General features: G+C 47.0%; 1 protein-coding gene across 1 annotated transcript; it reads right to left on the reverse strand.

Moving 5' to 3' along the window:
* Positions 1–1,821: 1,821 nt before the first annotated feature.
* Positions 1,822–17,551, reverse strand: LSM1 (LSM1 homolog, mRNA degradation associated). The gene is made up of 4 exons (XM_053366693.1): positions 17,366–17,551; positions 15,055–15,123; positions 5,196–5,311; positions 1,822–2,352 (listed from the first exon to the last, which is right to left on the reverse strand). The coding sequence occupies exons 1-4, from the start codon at positions 17,409–17,411 to the stop codon at positions 2,182–2,184; spliced, it is 402 nt and encodes a 133-aa protein (XP_053222668.1). The 5' UTR covers positions 17,412–17,551; the 3' UTR covers positions 1,822–2,181.
* Between the last annotated feature and the right edge of the window lie 382 nt (positions 17,552–17,933).

The following is a 17,933-nucleotide window of genomic DNA, read 5'->3' on the forward strand; positions in this document are numbered from 1 at the left end:
CTCCTCAGATGGGGCACAGCAGGGAAATCAGGCTCTTAGTGTTGCAGCTCCAGCCCTCTCAAATTCAACAACCAGCTGAAATCAGACAGGCTCTTTAGACAATACTGAAGAGGGTTTGGTTTTCAGAAGGCTTTCCCAGAGATATGACCCAATAATTTCTGAAATACTAACTGCACATTTGTAGGAATGGTTTTGCTTTTAGTTTGCAGAAATGGTGTTAACAGTTGTGGGAATTTGTCTTCTCTCTTGTTGATGACCTCAGGCTGTGAAGCCATTTATAAATTAGTTAAATAAACAAGGATAAGTATGAAATGAAGTATCTTTCGTAAGCTACTTTGGGAGCACACAGGTGGCACATAATTGCAAAATGGGAAAGAACAAGCGTCACCTACTGATGATGTTCCTCTTCTAACAAGCCTTTTAAGGAGAGATCTTTGTCCAGTCTGCATCTGTACTGGAGCCACTTTTAGATGGATCGCTTTGTTTCCAAATGATTAGACTGTTATTGCATTTTTGTTGGCATTTTGAGTTGCTTCAAGTACAGTGGTACCTCTGGATGCGAATGGGATCCGTTCCGGAGCCCTTTTCGCATCCTGACGTGAATGTAACACACAACTGAGCGGGTCGCGTTTTGCCGCTTCCGCGCATGACGTCATTTTGAGCATCTGCGCATGCGCGAGCAGCGAAATCCAGAAGTAACGTGCTCCGTTACTTCTGGGTCGCCACGGAGCGCAACCCGAAAATATTTAACCTGAAGCGTATTCATCCTGAGGTATGACTGTACATTCATGTGGAAAAGCAGTGTACAAAAGGTAAATAAATAATAACCAACCCCCTTAGGTAGCAAAAATCGTGCACAGGGAAAGAACAAGGGCATGCTTCTCGGGACACCCTCCTGTTGCCTGTCACATGTTTTAAAGGCAACTTCTAAAGCGGGAAGCCTGTTGTAAAGCATCAGGCACCCTATGTGGTTTAGAGTTTGGTTGCTTGCAGCTGGCTCACTGCTGCCACATTTATCCTTAAAACCTGTGATATACTCACAGACCAGGCCATAGTGGGACAATGGGAGGCTGGCCCAGGAAGTGTGACCCCACTTTCCACCTCTGAATGATTATAACTGCATATGGGAGAACGCAGCCCAGAAGGGCCCTTGTAGCTATGCTATGTATGATGCACGTACAGGAATAGAAGGCATTGATCTATCTCAACCAACACTCCACAAAGATCAATGCCAATACCAATGACTGGGAATTAATATTCAGAGATTCACTTAGTTGCCTGTTATTAAGCCTGTTCAGTCCCGACTGACAGATGGACACCTTTAAAGCGAGGAAGGGGAACCTATAGTCAAGTCCTCCAGATGTCTTTTCTTACTGCGATTCCCATCAGCCCCAGCCAGGGCTCACCTGTCAGGGATGATAAAGTCATAGGCCATTGCAATGTTTATGGCAGGATCCATTGCTTGATCCAGACCAGGATTCCCAGAATGCTCTGGGTTAAGCATGGACTTGTCCACCCCAGGATGCACAGAGAACTCAGAAAGGAACACCACCATATGGAACTGTGAGAGAGGAAAGGACTCTAAAATAAATGTAACAAACATAGCCTGAGTCCAGATTCTTATTTCTAAGTTCCAAGCTTCTGAACACACGTTACCAACCTCTGGAAGGGCACAGATTTCCCACATACCTGCCTCCAATTCAGGCACCGAAATCTCCACCAGCCCAGTTTTTAAGAGGCAAAGGTGCCTTCACTGAATTCACTTTACACTTTTAGAGAAAAGCTAAAAGTTGAAAAGGCGAGCACAAAACTCTCAAAGGGTTCTAGCCTAAGCAAGACCCGGGTTCGCAAAGTCAGTTTTTATTTACATGTCAGGGGAGGCTTAATTCCACCTCCTCCAAAGTCACAAAAGGAAAAAAGAAAGAAAGAAAACTATATTAAAAAAAAAAAGTTTCATCCCTAGCCAGGATTGTTGACAGCTGCTCCATCACCTTGGATTACGTAACACTGGGATCTTTTCAGGTCTTCGGCAACAATGATAAATCATGATTAAATTGTGTTTCGCACTCAGGGCACAATGAAAGGGGGGGGGAGAGGTGTTGGTGGGGAAATGCACATCGCGAGGGGGCCCTAAATGCTAATTCAATCTTGGGGGCAGCTGTGATTGTCTGGACTGAACGCCTAGTATTCATCTAGTGTATCAGTCCGTGGAATGGAGAGGCCCCGCTCCTTCAGCGCTTGCACTTTCAGCTTCTCCGACTCCTGCTTGGCTTGCTGCTCTATTCGCTGCACTTCCAGGATCTCCTCAATCGACACTTGCTGCAAAGGCGTGTCGCTTTCCTTCTCCAGGTCCTGCAACAGAAAAGGAAGGCTCAGCCGCCACTCAAATTTGTCAACCCACACCACCTTTTTTGAGGTTGAGGAGAGGAGGGTTAAAGTATCTCCACCCCACTTTCAGCAGCGTAAGATCCTGGTGGGTGCACCACTGCCGAGTTTGCGTCGAGCACACAGCAGGAGTGGCAAAGCTCAGTCCCAAGGGGCTGGGTGTGGACCCCAAGACCTCGACACCTGGCCCTCGGAACTCCCTGCAGGCAACACTGCTCATCAGTTTTGTTTCACATCCTGATTTAGTGTTTCTGCCTGGCTGGAATGTGCCTTTGGACTCTGACAATCCCTCTTCCTTGCCTGGCTTGGAGGACAGAGAGAGATGCCCACTGTACAAAGGCCAAATGTACGTGACTTGTTCTGGCCACTTTTTCCTCTGGCATCTTAGCATGTAGCTCATGGGCTGGAAAAGCTTCCCTTCCCCTGGTACAGAGAATGGTAAAATGCCTAGGGAAGATTTTTCATTTCCATGAAAAGGACAAAGTCGAACTACAATGAGATGCCTGGCTAATGAGGAAGGGGCCATTGGTGCCAAAGCTGCCAGCCACCTGCCAACCAAGTGATCAAAAGCAGAAGATGAAGACAAGGGACATCTCCAGTATCTGGTCCACAGAGATATGCTCGCTTTGAGGATGGGGGCTTTATTGAGCCATGATGGATAACAGCTGTTTGCAACAGCTCTTTTTAAACACTGGGCACCTCTTGGGAGGAAGGAGGGGGTTATACATTTTAAATAAATAATTAAACCGTGTAAGTTGTCCAAGGTGTTTTTGTTGCTGCTGCTACAACAGATGACACTTTAGCAATGCATGATATTTGGGGGTGTGTGTGTGAAAATTGCTAGTTGTCTCAAGGGCCAACCTATAAATGGTATAAGAAATCTGCCCTACATTGCAAATCAAATGAAAATTTTACACACACAACAGCCCAAACAGGCCAACTCCCCTTAAAAAATGAGATAAAAGAGGAGGGTCTTTGTGGGCCCTAAGGGGTGTCTGAGGGAGCCATGTACCCAAGAGGTATCAAGTTGTGTCCCGTCCCCCCTTGAAACAGGATATAATCTTCCTGTCTAGCAATGAAATTGACAGGTTGTAAGGGAGTCTAAACACCAAGCTGCTCTCCACCAGGATAACATAGTAGACAGAGACTGAATGCAAGCAATCTGCATGGTTTGAGTAAAAGGCCTCGATTTGGTTCAAGGCACCAAAATGTGTGCAAGAATGTCAAAAAAGGGGCCTTCTGTTATACTTAATGCAAAAGTCCCAGGGGGGAGGTATAGAAAGATAAGAACCCCTCAGCTCCTTGCCACTCCAAACTTTGCCCTTTGTCTGTTGAGATGAACTACAATTGCCAAGTCTCTGTGCTGACAGAAGAGCCAGCAATTACAAGGACCTCCCCCCCCCCCGTAAACAGGGGGAGCATCATTCATCACAGTGGTTAAGGCGAAGCAGAAAAGAGCCCCCCAAAACGAATGGATGCAATGATCACATGATTTGGTTATCCCTCATCCAGAAAAAAATGCAAGACCATCTAAAACTTGTGTGAAAAGTGCCTATGTCTTGGTTGCAGATGGGATCAGAGCTCGGATTTGAGAATGTGACACATTCCATCAGACAAGACTTTTGAATCAGGGAGGTTGCAATCCTGTGTCTTGTGCAACTCATAACAGGAATGCATTTCTTCACTTTAAAATAATATCATGCGTCTACAAAACTAACATTACCAGAGAGATGGCTAGCCTAGAACTATTTCCCCCCTATTTCCTATTTCCTAGCTTAGAACTATCCCCCCCCCCATTTTGGCCATATCTGCACCATACATTTAAATCACCATGATACCACTTTAACAGCCATAGCTTCCCCTGCAGAAGCCTGCGAATTGTGCTGAGAGGAGAGGAGAGTGTTGCTAGGAAAATCCTATTTCCCTCACTGAGCTACCATTTCCAGAATGGTTTAACAATCAATCAGGGAACTCTGGGAATTGTAGCTCTACGAGGGGAATAGGGGTCTCCTAACAATCCCCAGGACCCTTAAAAGACTACTGTTCCCTTTTGAGGGAAACCATAACTGTCCAAATGGCATCAAAACACTTTGAAAGTATTGTGTAGGTGTGGCCTATGCTCACCTCCAGCATTCGGAAGGTCCTGGAAGCCCATATTTCACAGGCATTCATAAACTGCCATCATTTTAGGTGGCCCTCTTTTGCTTGCATGGGAACACCCAGTTTCAGTATTAGAACAGCCTTACAAGTAAGCTTGCTAAAGTTACTAACCTGCCAACACACACACGTCTTCTGGTGAATGGCAGAGGAGGGATTGAGAACTGAATTTCTGTTTTGGTGTGGAAAACGGGGCTCCACCAGCCTGCTTGGTTTCTATGCAGGGCACAGAGGACTCTCTCCTTCCTCTACAAGCCTACTCACTCGCTTGCACGCAATTCCTTGTGGCTACCAGGCTGGTGCTTATCGCGAAAGGAGGAACCTCTAACAAACCAGGAGAAGGAATTAAGAACAAACTGGAACCTGAACTTCCAAATGATGCAAACTAACATAGGACTGACATTAATAAAGCACTTTACATAACCAATATAAACAGTTATATAATTACCAGTTCTCTATTAATTTGGTTAGCATCATTTTCAAGTTTGGATCCCAATTTATTCATAATCACTTGCTAGGCTAGTGTTTAACTGCAGGGCTGCACGAGAATGACATTTAGGACAAGCCTTCCTCCATCAACAAAACTGAGCATGGCAGAAGATACCACTGCCGAATAAGCCCCAAAGGAAGTCTATGCGACAGGGTTTACTTACAATTTCTCCCAGAAGTACAACGTTCTCGCCTCTCACCACAAAGATGCCCCGAGGGATGTCACCGTACTTTTTGCCCACATGAATGCGCTCCACCGTCTGGTGCAACACCAGGTTTGCTACAAGGTTCAGGGAGAGACAGAGAGGAATGGAGATGGAAAATCAGACAGAAATGTGTGGCAACACAGGGATTGAAAACTGAATGTGTAGCTACCAGCCTTCAATATGATTCAAGCTTTTAAGAACCATCTTCTCTCAAAACGCCCCTGCCCCCGGTGTGGAATGGCACCAGAACCAAAAGATATAACAACCTCATTTTCTGACAGCAATTGTCAGCAGTCTTGTGAGTGCTCTGAGGGGGCCGTAGTTTGCATGCAGAAGGTCCCAAGTTCCACCCCTGTCCTCCCTCAGACATCCTCTAACTGGAAAGGCTCCTACAAGGGACCACAGGATAGAGTACTAGGCAAAGGCCAGACAATCAAGGAGTAATGCCATGTTGATATCCCAAGCACTAATCTCCTCAGAGTATTGCGGGAGAACGATGTCAATCAACATCTGATGATCTCCTTCTACCGGTCAACAATAGAAAGTGTCCTTTCATACTGCATCACAGTGTGGCATGCAGGTTTGACATCATCTGATAGGAAGTGCCTACAGAGGGTGTTGAATACAGCACAAGATATTATGGGCTGTCCCGTGAATCCACTGGATGAAATAGCGGAAGATCATTGCCTCAGAAAAGTGAGGAAAATTCTCAGGAATGATTCACCCCCTGGCCGGCACTTTCTTGATCTCCTGCCCTCAGGCAGAAGATATAGAAGCATGATTAGTCGCACCAACAGGGTAAAGAACAGCTTCTATCCATGGACTATTAGGCTGCTGAATGAAAAGATAACAACAGGGCAACTGACTTTCGGGTTTGGTGTGTGTGTGCCAGTAGACGAGGGGAATTAAGACTAAGAGAGCTGAGTGGGGGGTGCTCGTGTAATCTCACTGTATACAAGTTGTACAAGTAACAAAGTATTTCTAATTTCTAAATTTCTAATTAAATCACATTGGTGACCTTGAAGACAAAGTCCATGCAAGTCGGAAGCCAAATAAAATATATAGAGCCCTCCTAGATCACACCAAAGACCTGTCTCATCCAGGATCATGTTGACCAACCAGATGTCTATGGGAAGCATATGAGCAACGACACTCTCTGTTCTTAACCAGTATGTGCCAAGACCCATCGATCTCAGTCATTTGTGAAGTTAACATCAACCCCATGAAGGAACCCCCAGATGGTTCCCCAAAAGTTCTCAGGCCTGGTGACCTGAAGGAGATGGCTGTTTTCCTTCCGAGGTTACTTGACAATTTACAGGACAACTATAACTAAAAGCCATCTTGCTTTGGGCAGCTTCAAAACTGGAGTGGGAGCTATATGGGGTTTGAATTTTACTGTCACTACATGTGTGTTGGGGAGTGAACATACTGAAGTGATGTTGGTTTCACCTATGTACGTGGCACTTTGTGAAGAACAGGTACGGCAGGTCCTTGCCCCAATCTAAAACAGATGCAGATCAGCTGCAGAAGGGGAAGGAAATTAAGCGAGGGGTAACACTACAAAGGGACGCGGGCGGCGCTGTGGGTTAAACCACAGAGCCTAGGACTTGCCGATCAGAAGGTCGGCGGTTCGAATCCTCGCGACGGGGTGAGCTCCCGTTGCTTGGTCCCTGCTCCTGCCAACCTAGCAGTTCGAAAGCACGTCAAAGTGCAAGCAGATAAATACTCCGGCGGGAAGATGAACAGCGTTTCCGTGCGCTGCTCTGGTTCGCTAGAAGCAGCTTAGTCATGCTGGCCACATGATCTGGAAGCTGTATGCTGGCTCCCTCGGCCAATAAAGCGAGATGAGCGCCGCAACCCCAGAGTCGGCCACGATTGGACCTAATGGTTAGGGATCCCTTTACCTTTACCATTCTACAACCTTATCCAATTCCATTTTTTTCTTTATTTTTGGCTTCTTCATTCTTTAATGAGAGTTGCAAATATATACATATACATACATATATATATATATATATATATATATATATATATATATATATGTATGTATATATAGATAGATAAGATAGATAGATAAATAATAATTAAAATTTAAAAACAGTCATAAGAACAAGATGAATAAAAATGCACAATGACAGAATAACAATGTCCAGCACTTCAAGGGAAAAATGCAAGTAAGCCAGGCAGCCACAATCTTCTTGGGAAGGCCCTATTCTATTCCATAGTCATGAACAACACTGCTTATTCTAGAGCAATGGCCTAGATGGTGGTTGTTTTTTAATGATCGGGGATGGGAGGGGGAGAGCGTGTAGAGAAGAGAACTATTTCAGTCCTGTAGCTCTAATGTCACAACTGGCAACAGTATATATTTTTTTAAAGAACCAAAAAATCACGAGGACCTATTAGGCAGCTTTCAAGAGGTTTTAGCCGGCCAGAGAGTACATCCTGACACTATCTCCAGTGTTTACAAGGGCTTTTAAAAATTACTGAGCAATGTTCTTATGCGCTGCATATGACTAAAAACCCAACTATTTGCCAAGCAAGGCCTTAATTATAAACTAGTTTATCTTGAAGAAAGCCAGGAGCTCCCAGCGTGTAAAGTGAAGTGGAAGATTATTCAGATAAGAACGCTAACTGCTGGTTCCTGGCTACAGGCACGCAGGCACTCATTCTGAAGACTTAGGGCACCCTCTAGATCAGGGACAGAGAACCTGTGCTCCTGCAGACGATGTTGGACTACAACTCCCATCAGCCACAACCATCAAGACGACAGTGCTCAGGGATGATGGGAGTTGTATTCTAGAGCACCACAGATCCCTCATCTGTGTGTAGATACTCAGATTTTAAGATGTTCCTGGCCTGAGATTATTTCGAGGACCATGTCACAGCCCTGCTGCTGTGGGCAGAAATTAGTAGTCTAGCTCCTGAATTTATTTCTTTTCATGGGAATAAAAGAGGAGCCTGCTGAATGTTTTTGTGCACTATTCAATGCTAGTGCTACTCAGAGGAGACCCAGTGGAGTTAATGGATATGACTAACTGAAGTTCATCAAGTTCATTAATTGGTGTACTCTAGAGTATGCCTTAGCTGAATGCAACCTTTGGTTTTAACAGTTAAAACATTTCAGCATATATTTTGTCCCAGGAACAAAGCAAAACAAACCCCGCACGCTCCCCTTAGAAAAGGCAAGGTTTTATACAGAATTTCCTAGGGAAATTATCATACATCTGTATTGTAATATGTGGATTTTTGCATATTAGGATTTTCTGGCAATGTGGCAGGTCTTCAAGTAATGAAGGGGCACAGAGCAATAGAAGAGAAATCAGGAAAGACAAGGACAGAGGACACTTGTGCTCATGTCTGTGCCTTGGACAAAGCTTCATCGGGCACACAGTTGCCCATAGATTTCAAAACTTTTCTGAAAAACTAGATGCTGCATTGGAACTGACAGCTGGTCTTCAGGAATCCATAGCTCTCCAGGGTCTAAGGAGTATTTGTCAACTCTTCCTGAAGATGCCAATTATTGAATCTGGAAGCTTTTATGTTCAAAGTATGCACTCAGCCACTGAGTCAGCCCTTCTTCAAAACTAAAAAGTTTCAGGATGTTATTCATGTCAGGACAGAATGGGAAAGCATTAAACCCTAATTCTCTGAGGAGGAGGAAGACTGGACATCGTGAGATGGTCCATTTCAAGTGGAGCTCCTTTACATGGAAGGTCTGTAGCTCAGTGGCCAAGTACATGGATACCTGCAGAGGTCCCAATTTCAATATTCCTGGTATAAGTCCCAGGCAGAGTGGGAAAAGACTTGCTGAAAAAGTTCTGGAGAGTTGCTGACAGTCAGACAGTGAGTAGTCTTCAGCTTTTCCCAGGACCTATCTATAGCCCAACATAGACAAGGAAGTGTCATTTCTTACTTCTTTTGCCATATATTTGTGTTGTGATAATGCTGCTCTTATGACCCACCTTAGGTCAATCTGAGACACAATATTGAGTTCCCTGGGCCCACTAGTTGAAAACCAATGATGTAAATATTAAGCAAAATGGACCAAAGCTTCGGACTTGGGAGTTTTAAAGCCAATATCATAATCCCAGTTTTGCTCTTCATAGTGTAGACAGAAAACAGCTGTACGCAAATTCTAATACCCCCGAAGGAGCAAATGCAATGACCAAGATGCAGTAGAGACCTTACCAAAGCTGGCATCTATTATGGCTTTGCATTAGTTCAATGATACAAGCTTCTTTAACAAAGAAAGAGAACCTGTATTGTGAAATGATAAATATAAAGATGGCACAAACCTTGAGATTTTTCCTGCCAAAACTCTATTTACCACACCAGTCATTCGCCGTCCATTTCTGATCAAAATCAAGTTGGCTGGTTTTGTGAAGTCCACCATAGTCCATGACTTTGATTTCTATTTTTGTAGGGACATCTAATGGCTTTCTTGAAGTCATGACGCCACCCCCATGTTCTTATACGCAAAAACTGTTCTTCGAATTCCTTAGCTAAGTGTTGTTTCACATAACCCAACAAGACAACCAAAGGATTCACTGGCACAATATGACACATGATCTCTCTTATTAGTTCTATTACATTTGCACATGGTAATCTGATTTTATAGCATGACGAGCAAGGCTGCATGAAGCCAGCATTAAGACAACACATTCAGACTAAACCCTTCCAGTTTAGTACTGAGGGATTCTATTCTATTATCTTCACTGTTAATATCATCAATCAAATGCAATCAAAAGGGGACATTTCACATTTGAAGCTGTAAAAAGGAGTTGTTCAACATTCTGTGATGTATTGCTCCTTACTTTTTACACCAGTGCTGCCAATGCCCTGCTCTCATTTTGTCTCCTATTAAACATCAACACAGGCAATTCAAGAAAGCTAGTTGCTAAGGCATATAATAAATTGCCCTTAGAAACCCCTTAGCGCCATTGTTTTAACGTCATACAATAATTAAAAAATCATGGATGTATTGCAAGTCTATTTTTATATATTTATTCAATTTGTATCCCACCCTTCCTGTAGCTGATCTAAGTAGTTCCTAGTTTATAAGTAACTGAAAAGATTGTGGAGGATCCATCCTATTAGGAATTTCCCTGTAAATTAGTTTCCGCTAGGCACATTCTGTTCAAACTTTGTTCATTCAAAAAACCCAATTTCTAAATTGCAGTGGTGGTCTAAAGTTTGTATTTTGAACTGAGCAGTACTGGACAATGGTGGAAAAGAGGTTCTAAAAAACCAACAAGGAGGAGTAATAATAATGATTTCTTCATCAACCTAATGGCTCTTGTTCAGTAGGAATTCAAATGTGTTCTTAGTGAGAGATCTAATTTTCTGGCCCAGAGGAAAGAAGATGGTGACCCAACAGGGTATAGAAAGGGTCCTGCAAGTTGTTAGGAGACCCCTATTCACCCCTCACAGAACTACAATAACCAGGTCCTTGGGAAGAGAGATTGATTACTAAACCACTCTGAGAATTGTTGCCAAGTGATGGGAACATCTCTATGCACTGTTAGCAAACTACAGTTCCCATAATTCTTTGGGGGGAAGCTATGACTTTAAAGCCGTATCATAGGGCTTTATAAATGTATGCTGTGAATGTGGCCGTAATATGCCTCTAAACACCAATAACCGGAGGCACTCCGTGAGAAAGAGCTATTGCCTTCAAGCTGAGCTTCTGGGCTTTGTGGAAGCGTCAGACTGGCCATCATAGGAACAGGATGCTGGATGAGGTTCACATATGGCTGATCCCGCAAGGCTCTTCTTACCTCACCTTTCCTTCGGAGAAAGGAAGCGGGCATAATATTATTTTACCGCCATGATGGCTGGGTTAGGTTAGGAAGATGGAGCTGGACTTGCTCAAGGACAACCAGCAGCCTTTGTGGCAGAGCAGGGATTTAAAGTCCCCTCAGCCCCGAACCCAACATCCATTGCACTGGCTCTCAAAATGCAACTTTCACCCTTACAGGGAAGGAAGGCCTGCAGTGGAGTTTCTGAAGAGAGCTAGAGGAGGATTGCATCTTAACTGCATTGTGTTTTAGAAGGGCACAATGCCAGTCCTGCTCAGAGTAGACCCAGTGATTTGATCCATTAGCTTCAATGGAGCCACTCTGAGCAAAACTCAGTTGGATGCAGCCCAACTCTCTTCATGGTTCCACTTCTTAAAAGGCCTACCCAGATATCTTAGGCCTGCCTAGTAGTGTCATACCTCATGTTACGTTTGCTTCAGGTTGAGCGTTTTCAGGATGAGTAACGGAATGGGTTACTTCCGGGTTTCGCTGCTCGTGCATGTGCAGACATGCAAAATGATGTCAAGCGCATGCGCAGAAGTGGTGAATCGTGACCCGCACACACGCGGGCTGCATTCTGTTCAGGTTACAAATGGGTCTCCAGAACAGATCCCGTTTGCAACCAGAGGTACCTCGGGTTAAGTACTTAATTCGTTCCGGAGGTCCGTTCTTAACCTGAAACTGTTCTTAACCTGAAGCACCACTTTAGCTAATGGGACCTCCTGCTGCCACCGTGCTGCTGGAGCACGATTTCTGTTCTTATCCTGAAGCAAAGTTCTTAACCTGAGGTACTATTTCTGGGTTAGCAGAGTCTTTAACTTGAAGTGTATGTAACCCGAAGCGTATGTAACCCGAGGTCCAACTGTACAAGAATTTCATCTAAAAAAGAGACTCCTGTTTCCCCCGTTTTTTTCTTGAGTCAAAAGCTCCTTTTTAAGCATAAGGCTCCCTCTAGTGGTGCAGGCTGACACAGATCTCCATGGCTGTGGCACTTTTGTCCCCGGGTTCCAGTGTGGCATAGTGGCTCAAGTGTCAGACTAGGAGCTGGGAGACGAGGGTTCAAATCCCCCCCCCCTCAGCCATGGAGCTCACTGGGTCACCTGCGGCCAGCCAGAGCCTCTCAGCCTGACCTACCTCACAGGGTTGTTGCAGGGATTAAATGAGGGGTTAACCGCATATGTCTTGGGAAAAAAGTTGGGATAAATCAGTAAGTGCAATGAAAACCTAATAAAATACAGGCATACCTTGGGTTAAATATGCTTCAGGTTGAGCGTTTTCAGGTTGCGCTCCGCGGTGACCGGGAAGTAACAGAACGGGTTACTTCTGGGTTTCGCTGTTCGCGCATGCGCAGACGCTCAGAATGACGTCACGCGCATGCGCAGAAGAGGCGAATCGCAACCCGCACAGACATGGGTTGTGTTCTACTCAGGATGCGAACGGGGCTCCCAAATGGATCCCGTTCACATCCAGAGGTACCACTGTAAACGCAAGGAGGGAGCTGCCCTGCAACAAGTCAGACTACAGGTCCGCCTCATTTCTGACTGGAACCAGCGCTCCAGGATTCCACACAGCCATCTTCCATAACGCTTGACCCCTCTAACTAGCAGAGGTTCAACCTGGGACATTCTTCATGCAAGCAGACTCCCCACCACGGAATTCTAGCTGATCCCTAAACATCCTGCTAAGCTTCAGAGGCAGGTTAGGCACCTCCAGGTCCTTGCACAGCCCTTGTGTTCTGAGTAGCTGTCAGGGCCTCAACCCCTCAGCTGGACCCACCAGCACCAATGTCTGTTGTGGGCTTTTCCTGGCTTCAGGCTTTCCTGGAAGCAGCAGCAAGCCACTGCCATTTTAAATCCCACATAATGCCCCAGGGCACTTAATGCAGCACTGTTCCCAGGGCATTGTCGGAAATTTAAGATGGCAGCTTCGTGCATCCCTGCCACTGGCACCATATAAGTTCACTTCCTGGGAAGGGGGGCAGGCTATAGGAAAACAAAACCCTGTGTTTTTGTTGTTGTTTAGTCGTGTCCGACTCTTCGTGACCCCATGGACCAGAGCACGCCAGGCCCTCCTGTCTTCCACTGAAACCCTGTTTAACCTTGCATAAAAAATCCTGTTTAGCCTTGTAGCCAGCCTTGGGAAGATCTGATCTCTGCTGAAGACGCCACATGAGGTTCAAGGATTCTCTGACCCTAATCTGATCGGGGGGTGGAGAGATGCTCTCCCAGGCCTCATGCAGTGTTTAGAAAGCAGAAAGCTGGGGTTTTCTTTCCCAAAAGAATGCATACACATACAAGCAGCACCAGGCTTCCTATTGATCATAAGTAGTTGAGGGAGGACAAACACACAGAGCGCTCAGGCAAAACAGCAGCTGCTCAGTCTGACCTCCAACTCCATCACAACTGTGCAAGTGCAGATCTGAGTGTGTGGGCGTGCTTTTAAGACAGGGGTGGAGAATCTCAGGCCCAGGGGCCAAAGGTGGCCCTCCAGACCTTTATACTTGGCCCTTGGGATTTCCCCCAGGCCACACGCCTCCCCAGTCTTACCCTACACCTTCCCTGAATGCTTTTAATGGCTGGAATTATGTCCTCAAACCATGAGAATGCCTCTTTGCCTGGATGGCAGCAGGAGAGATGTGGGAGCCTGGAGGGAGGAAGTGTGTAGAAACCTGACTTTTGTGGGGCTAAAATTTAGCCTATTGCTCAAAGCCATATCCACTATTATGACTACTTCTCCCTCTGGCCACACCAGCAGGTGGCCCCGGAAGGTTGCTCAGGAGAGAATGTGGCCCTCTAATGAAGACAGTTCCCCAGCCCCCTGCTCTTAGATCAGAGTCTGATCTGCCATCTTTATTTAGCAATTCCTGGAGACTCCGCAAAACTTATTACACAAATAATGAAAGTAATGTGTCATGAGAAGAGAGTGAAAAAGCAATGGCTTCCTAAGCGGAGTCATCATCACACCTGCCACCTGGTCAAAACCCTCCAATACTTTCTAACAAACCATTAGCTGCCCTACAGAAGATCAAACAACCCACAACCCATTTTGCTAAAGTTCAGTTTGTTTTCCAGCTGCTCTCATCTCATGCCTTGGTACTTTGGTGAGTGTTTGGGGTGCGATAGTCAAGAAAACCACAGATTCAGATTGTTGGCAGTAAACAAATCCCAATTAAGCTAGGTTCACGTCTAGAACGCAAAGCTGTGATTTAATAAACTGTAGTTTGATAAGCAGAAATTTACTGCTATTTGTGAACTAGACTAGGCAGGGGACCTTCTCGGTAGTGGCACCCTCCCTGTGGAACACCCTCCCATCAGATGTGAAGGAAATAAACAACTATCTGACTTTTAGAAGACATCTGAAGGCAACCATGTTTAGGAAACAAATTCATGTCTAATGTTTTACAATTTTTAATGTGCTGTAAGCTGTCCAGAGTGGCTGAGGAAACCCAGCCAGATGAGTGGGGTATAAATAATCATCATCAACATTTTATTATGCTTAATGATAACACTAAGATAAGAGATTACTTTGACTTTATGTGACAATGGGAAATGGGGCTAAGGAAAGAATGGAGTTTTACTAAGTCAAACCTGATGCATTCATGGAAATGATGAGAGTCTAATCAAGGACCTCTTGATTTGTATCTCACGTCTTCACAACTATTCCATAACCACTCCCTTTGGAGACAGCAACTGCTGCAGTCCCCACTCAGCCATGAAGTTCACTGGGTGACCTTGGGCCCCTCACCATCTCTTATCCTAACCTACCTCACAGGGTTGCTTTGAGGGTGAAATGGGGAGGGGGAGATCAATGCACGGCAACTTGAGTTCCTTGGAAGCAAAAGGTGACACATACATGCAATAAATAAATAAATACAGTCAAGTAAATCAGAATGCAAAGTTCTCCCTCCACACACATGCATATTCCGTTGCTGGATTCCTGGTCATGGTCAAATACAGCCCACACAAAGGGGAATGAAACAGGCTAGCACCCAAAAAGGCAAGTTTACGTTGGCATACCAAACTGATCGATGCTGCGTAAATATCCAATCAGCGTTCGACCGTCACGGAGGAGGACCAAGTGTTTCTCTGGGAGAAAATAAAAAGGGAAAGCTTCATTAGTGAACATAAGAATGTAAGAGGCTGCTGGATCAGGCCAAGGACCCATCTAGTCCAGCATCCTGTTCTCACAGTGGCCAGTGAGATGCCTGTGGGAAATCAGCAATCAGAACACAAGCCCTCTCCCCCCCATAAAAGGTAAAGGGACCCCTGACCGTTAGGTCCAGTCATGGATGACCCTGGGGTTGCTGCGATCATCTCGCTTTATTGACCGAGGGAGCCGGCGTGCAGCTTCCAGGTCATGTGGCCAGCATGACTCTGGTTCAGGTGAACCAGAGCAGCGCATGGAAATGCTGTTTACCTTCCCGCCGGAGCGGTACCTATTTATCTACTTGCACTTTGATGTGCTTTTGAACTGCTAGGTTGGCAGGAGCAGGGACCGAGCAACAGGAGCTCACCCCGTCGCGGGGATTTGAACCACCGACCTTCTGATCGGCAAGCCTAGAGGCTCAGTGGTTTAGACCACAGCGCCACCCTCCCATAGTTTCCAGCAATTAGTAATTGGAAGCATTAATGCCTCCAACTGTGGATGCAGTAGCCACTGATAGCCCTCACCTCCAAGAATCTGTCTAACCGTCTTTTAAAGCCATCCTTCTTGGTGGACATCACTGCCTCCTGGGGGAGCAAGTTCCATAGTCTGACTATACACTGGGAGGAGGAGAAGAAGAACCCACAAGTTCAGCTCTGCAGTAGAAGCAGGTTAGTGGCGGCCAGCGTCACCCACTCCGCCAACTACAGGTTTGCTTATTAGATCCCTGAAGTTTTCCCCACGGAAAATGCTGAAATGCCCGTTGTTGGGGAACATAGGTGGGAGAGCCATATGCCCTGCTTTGGCCTTCCTAAAGATCTCCAATTGGCTATGGGGAAAACCAGGTGCTGGACTGGAAGTGTGATCCAATAGGGCAGGGTTGTAGAAGCTGTGGCCCTCCAGATGTGGCCAGACTGCAGCTCCCACTGGCCATGCTGGCTGCAGCTGATAGGAACTGGGTGTCTAGCAACTTCTGGAGGGCCACAGGCTCCCCATCCTTGCAGAACTGATGCATAATGGGGCGGGGGGGGGGAGAATTGTGGATCAGTTGACAGAAACGCTGCTTTGACTATAAGGCAGCTTCCTATGTTTGGGGGAATGGGCTGATCCAAAGGAATCCCCCCAGCATCTCTGCATAGGGCTTTGAATTTTCCCAGCCTGGAAGCCTGAGAGCGGCTGCCAGCCAGTGTGGCCAACACTAACACAACGTGGTTGGGGAGGCTGCGTGCATACTATACCACTGGTCTTTGGCTTGGTGAGTCACAGACTGATCTGAGGTACCACCTGACCAGAGGAGGAATGACTGCTGCAAGGAGTGCAGAGAGAAGTGCCATGGTACCCCTTGCAGCAGCAAAGTGGGATGCCTTCATCTGCCCCACCTGCAACAAAACGTCTTTGCAGCCACAGCAGGCGCTGTAACTCTCCAATGGTTTGACTTCACCCCCAGAGGCACACTCCTCCATTGTCTCCTGAGGCAACCACCCATGGGGTTTGAAACGGGACCCCAAACACGCGTTTGCAGTTACAGTGGTACCTCGGGTTAAGTACTTAATTCATTCCGGAGGTCCGTTCTTAACCTGAAACTGTTCTTAACCTGAAGCATCACTTTAGCTAATGGGGCCTCCTGCTGCCGCTGCGCTGCCGGAGCACGATTTCTGTTCTCCTCCTGAAGCAAAGTTCTTAACCTGAAGCACTATTTCTGGGTTAGCGGAGTCTGTAACCTGAAGCGTATGTAACCCGAGGTACCACTGTAAAGGATACCGGGTCTGAAAAGGCCACTGCCTTATACCTCTGAATCGCATTCTTTCCCTCAAAGAATCCTGGGCGCTGTAGTTTGCCCCCTCACCTAATTACAGCTCCCAGCGCCCCTTAGCGAACTACAGTACCCAGAATTCTTCGAGGCATCAGGAGCTGTGCTCCGAAGGTGCAGCGTGCGCGCAAAGATGTATTAGGCAGCCTCTATGTTGTTTCCAAGCTGCGGGTGGAGGGGGGGCTTGAGAAAGGGAAAAGGGGTCGCGGAAGGGGAAGGGAAAAGGGGGCATAACGAAAGCGGAGAGCCAGGAGGGAAGAGGAGGCGGCGGCGGGAAGGAAAGGGCGGCGCTTGGCACGGCTTCCCGAGGAGGAGCCGCCGGTCTCGGGTGGAGGAAAGGCGCCCAGGCGTCTCCGTCGCGGCGCTGTACTCACTGTCGATGTCCTGGATGAGGCTGGCGGTGCCCGGCATGTAGTTCATCTTCCCCGCAGACGCCGCGGATGCTCCGCCGCCGCCGCCGCCGCCCGCAGCATCTGCCTTGGGAGAAGCGGAACCTCCCCGCGCCCTGTCCCCGCCCGGGCCGGAAGCGCCTGCTCCGGCGGGGCGGGGAGAGACGAGGAGGAGGCGGCTCTCGCCGGAGGGCGGCTGCATGCTGGCGGGAGGGGGCTTGGCCGAGGCCGGGCCCAGGCTTAAGTAAGGCCCCGCTGGAGCGCGGTCGGAGCCGCGGAAGCCTCCGCCTGCGGGATGCGGCGCGCACGCAGCCGAGGCGAGCGAGGGGAGAGGAAGCGGGTCGCCGGCAACCCTTGCAATGGCTTAGTTGCTCCTCCCGACAGCCCCGAGTCTATGCGGGCTTACTCAGAAGGAAGCCTCCCCTGGCACACACGCACACGCATATATACGGAGAGGGTCGCCGGTTCTCCCATCGTGGTCTAGCCTCACCCAGCGGGGCTTCCTTTTGAGCAAGCACGTGTGTATATACAGCACACACAGAGAGAGCCGGTG

The sequence above is a fragment of the Podarcis raffonei genome, chromosome 15 (genome assembly GCF_027172205.1).
Source record: "Podarcis raffonei isolate rPodRaf1 chromosome 15, rPodRaf1.pri, whole genome shotgun sequence".
In the NCBI taxonomy this organism is placed as follows: Eukaryota; Metazoa; Chordata; class Lepidosauria; order Squamata; family Lacertidae; genus Podarcis; species Podarcis raffonei.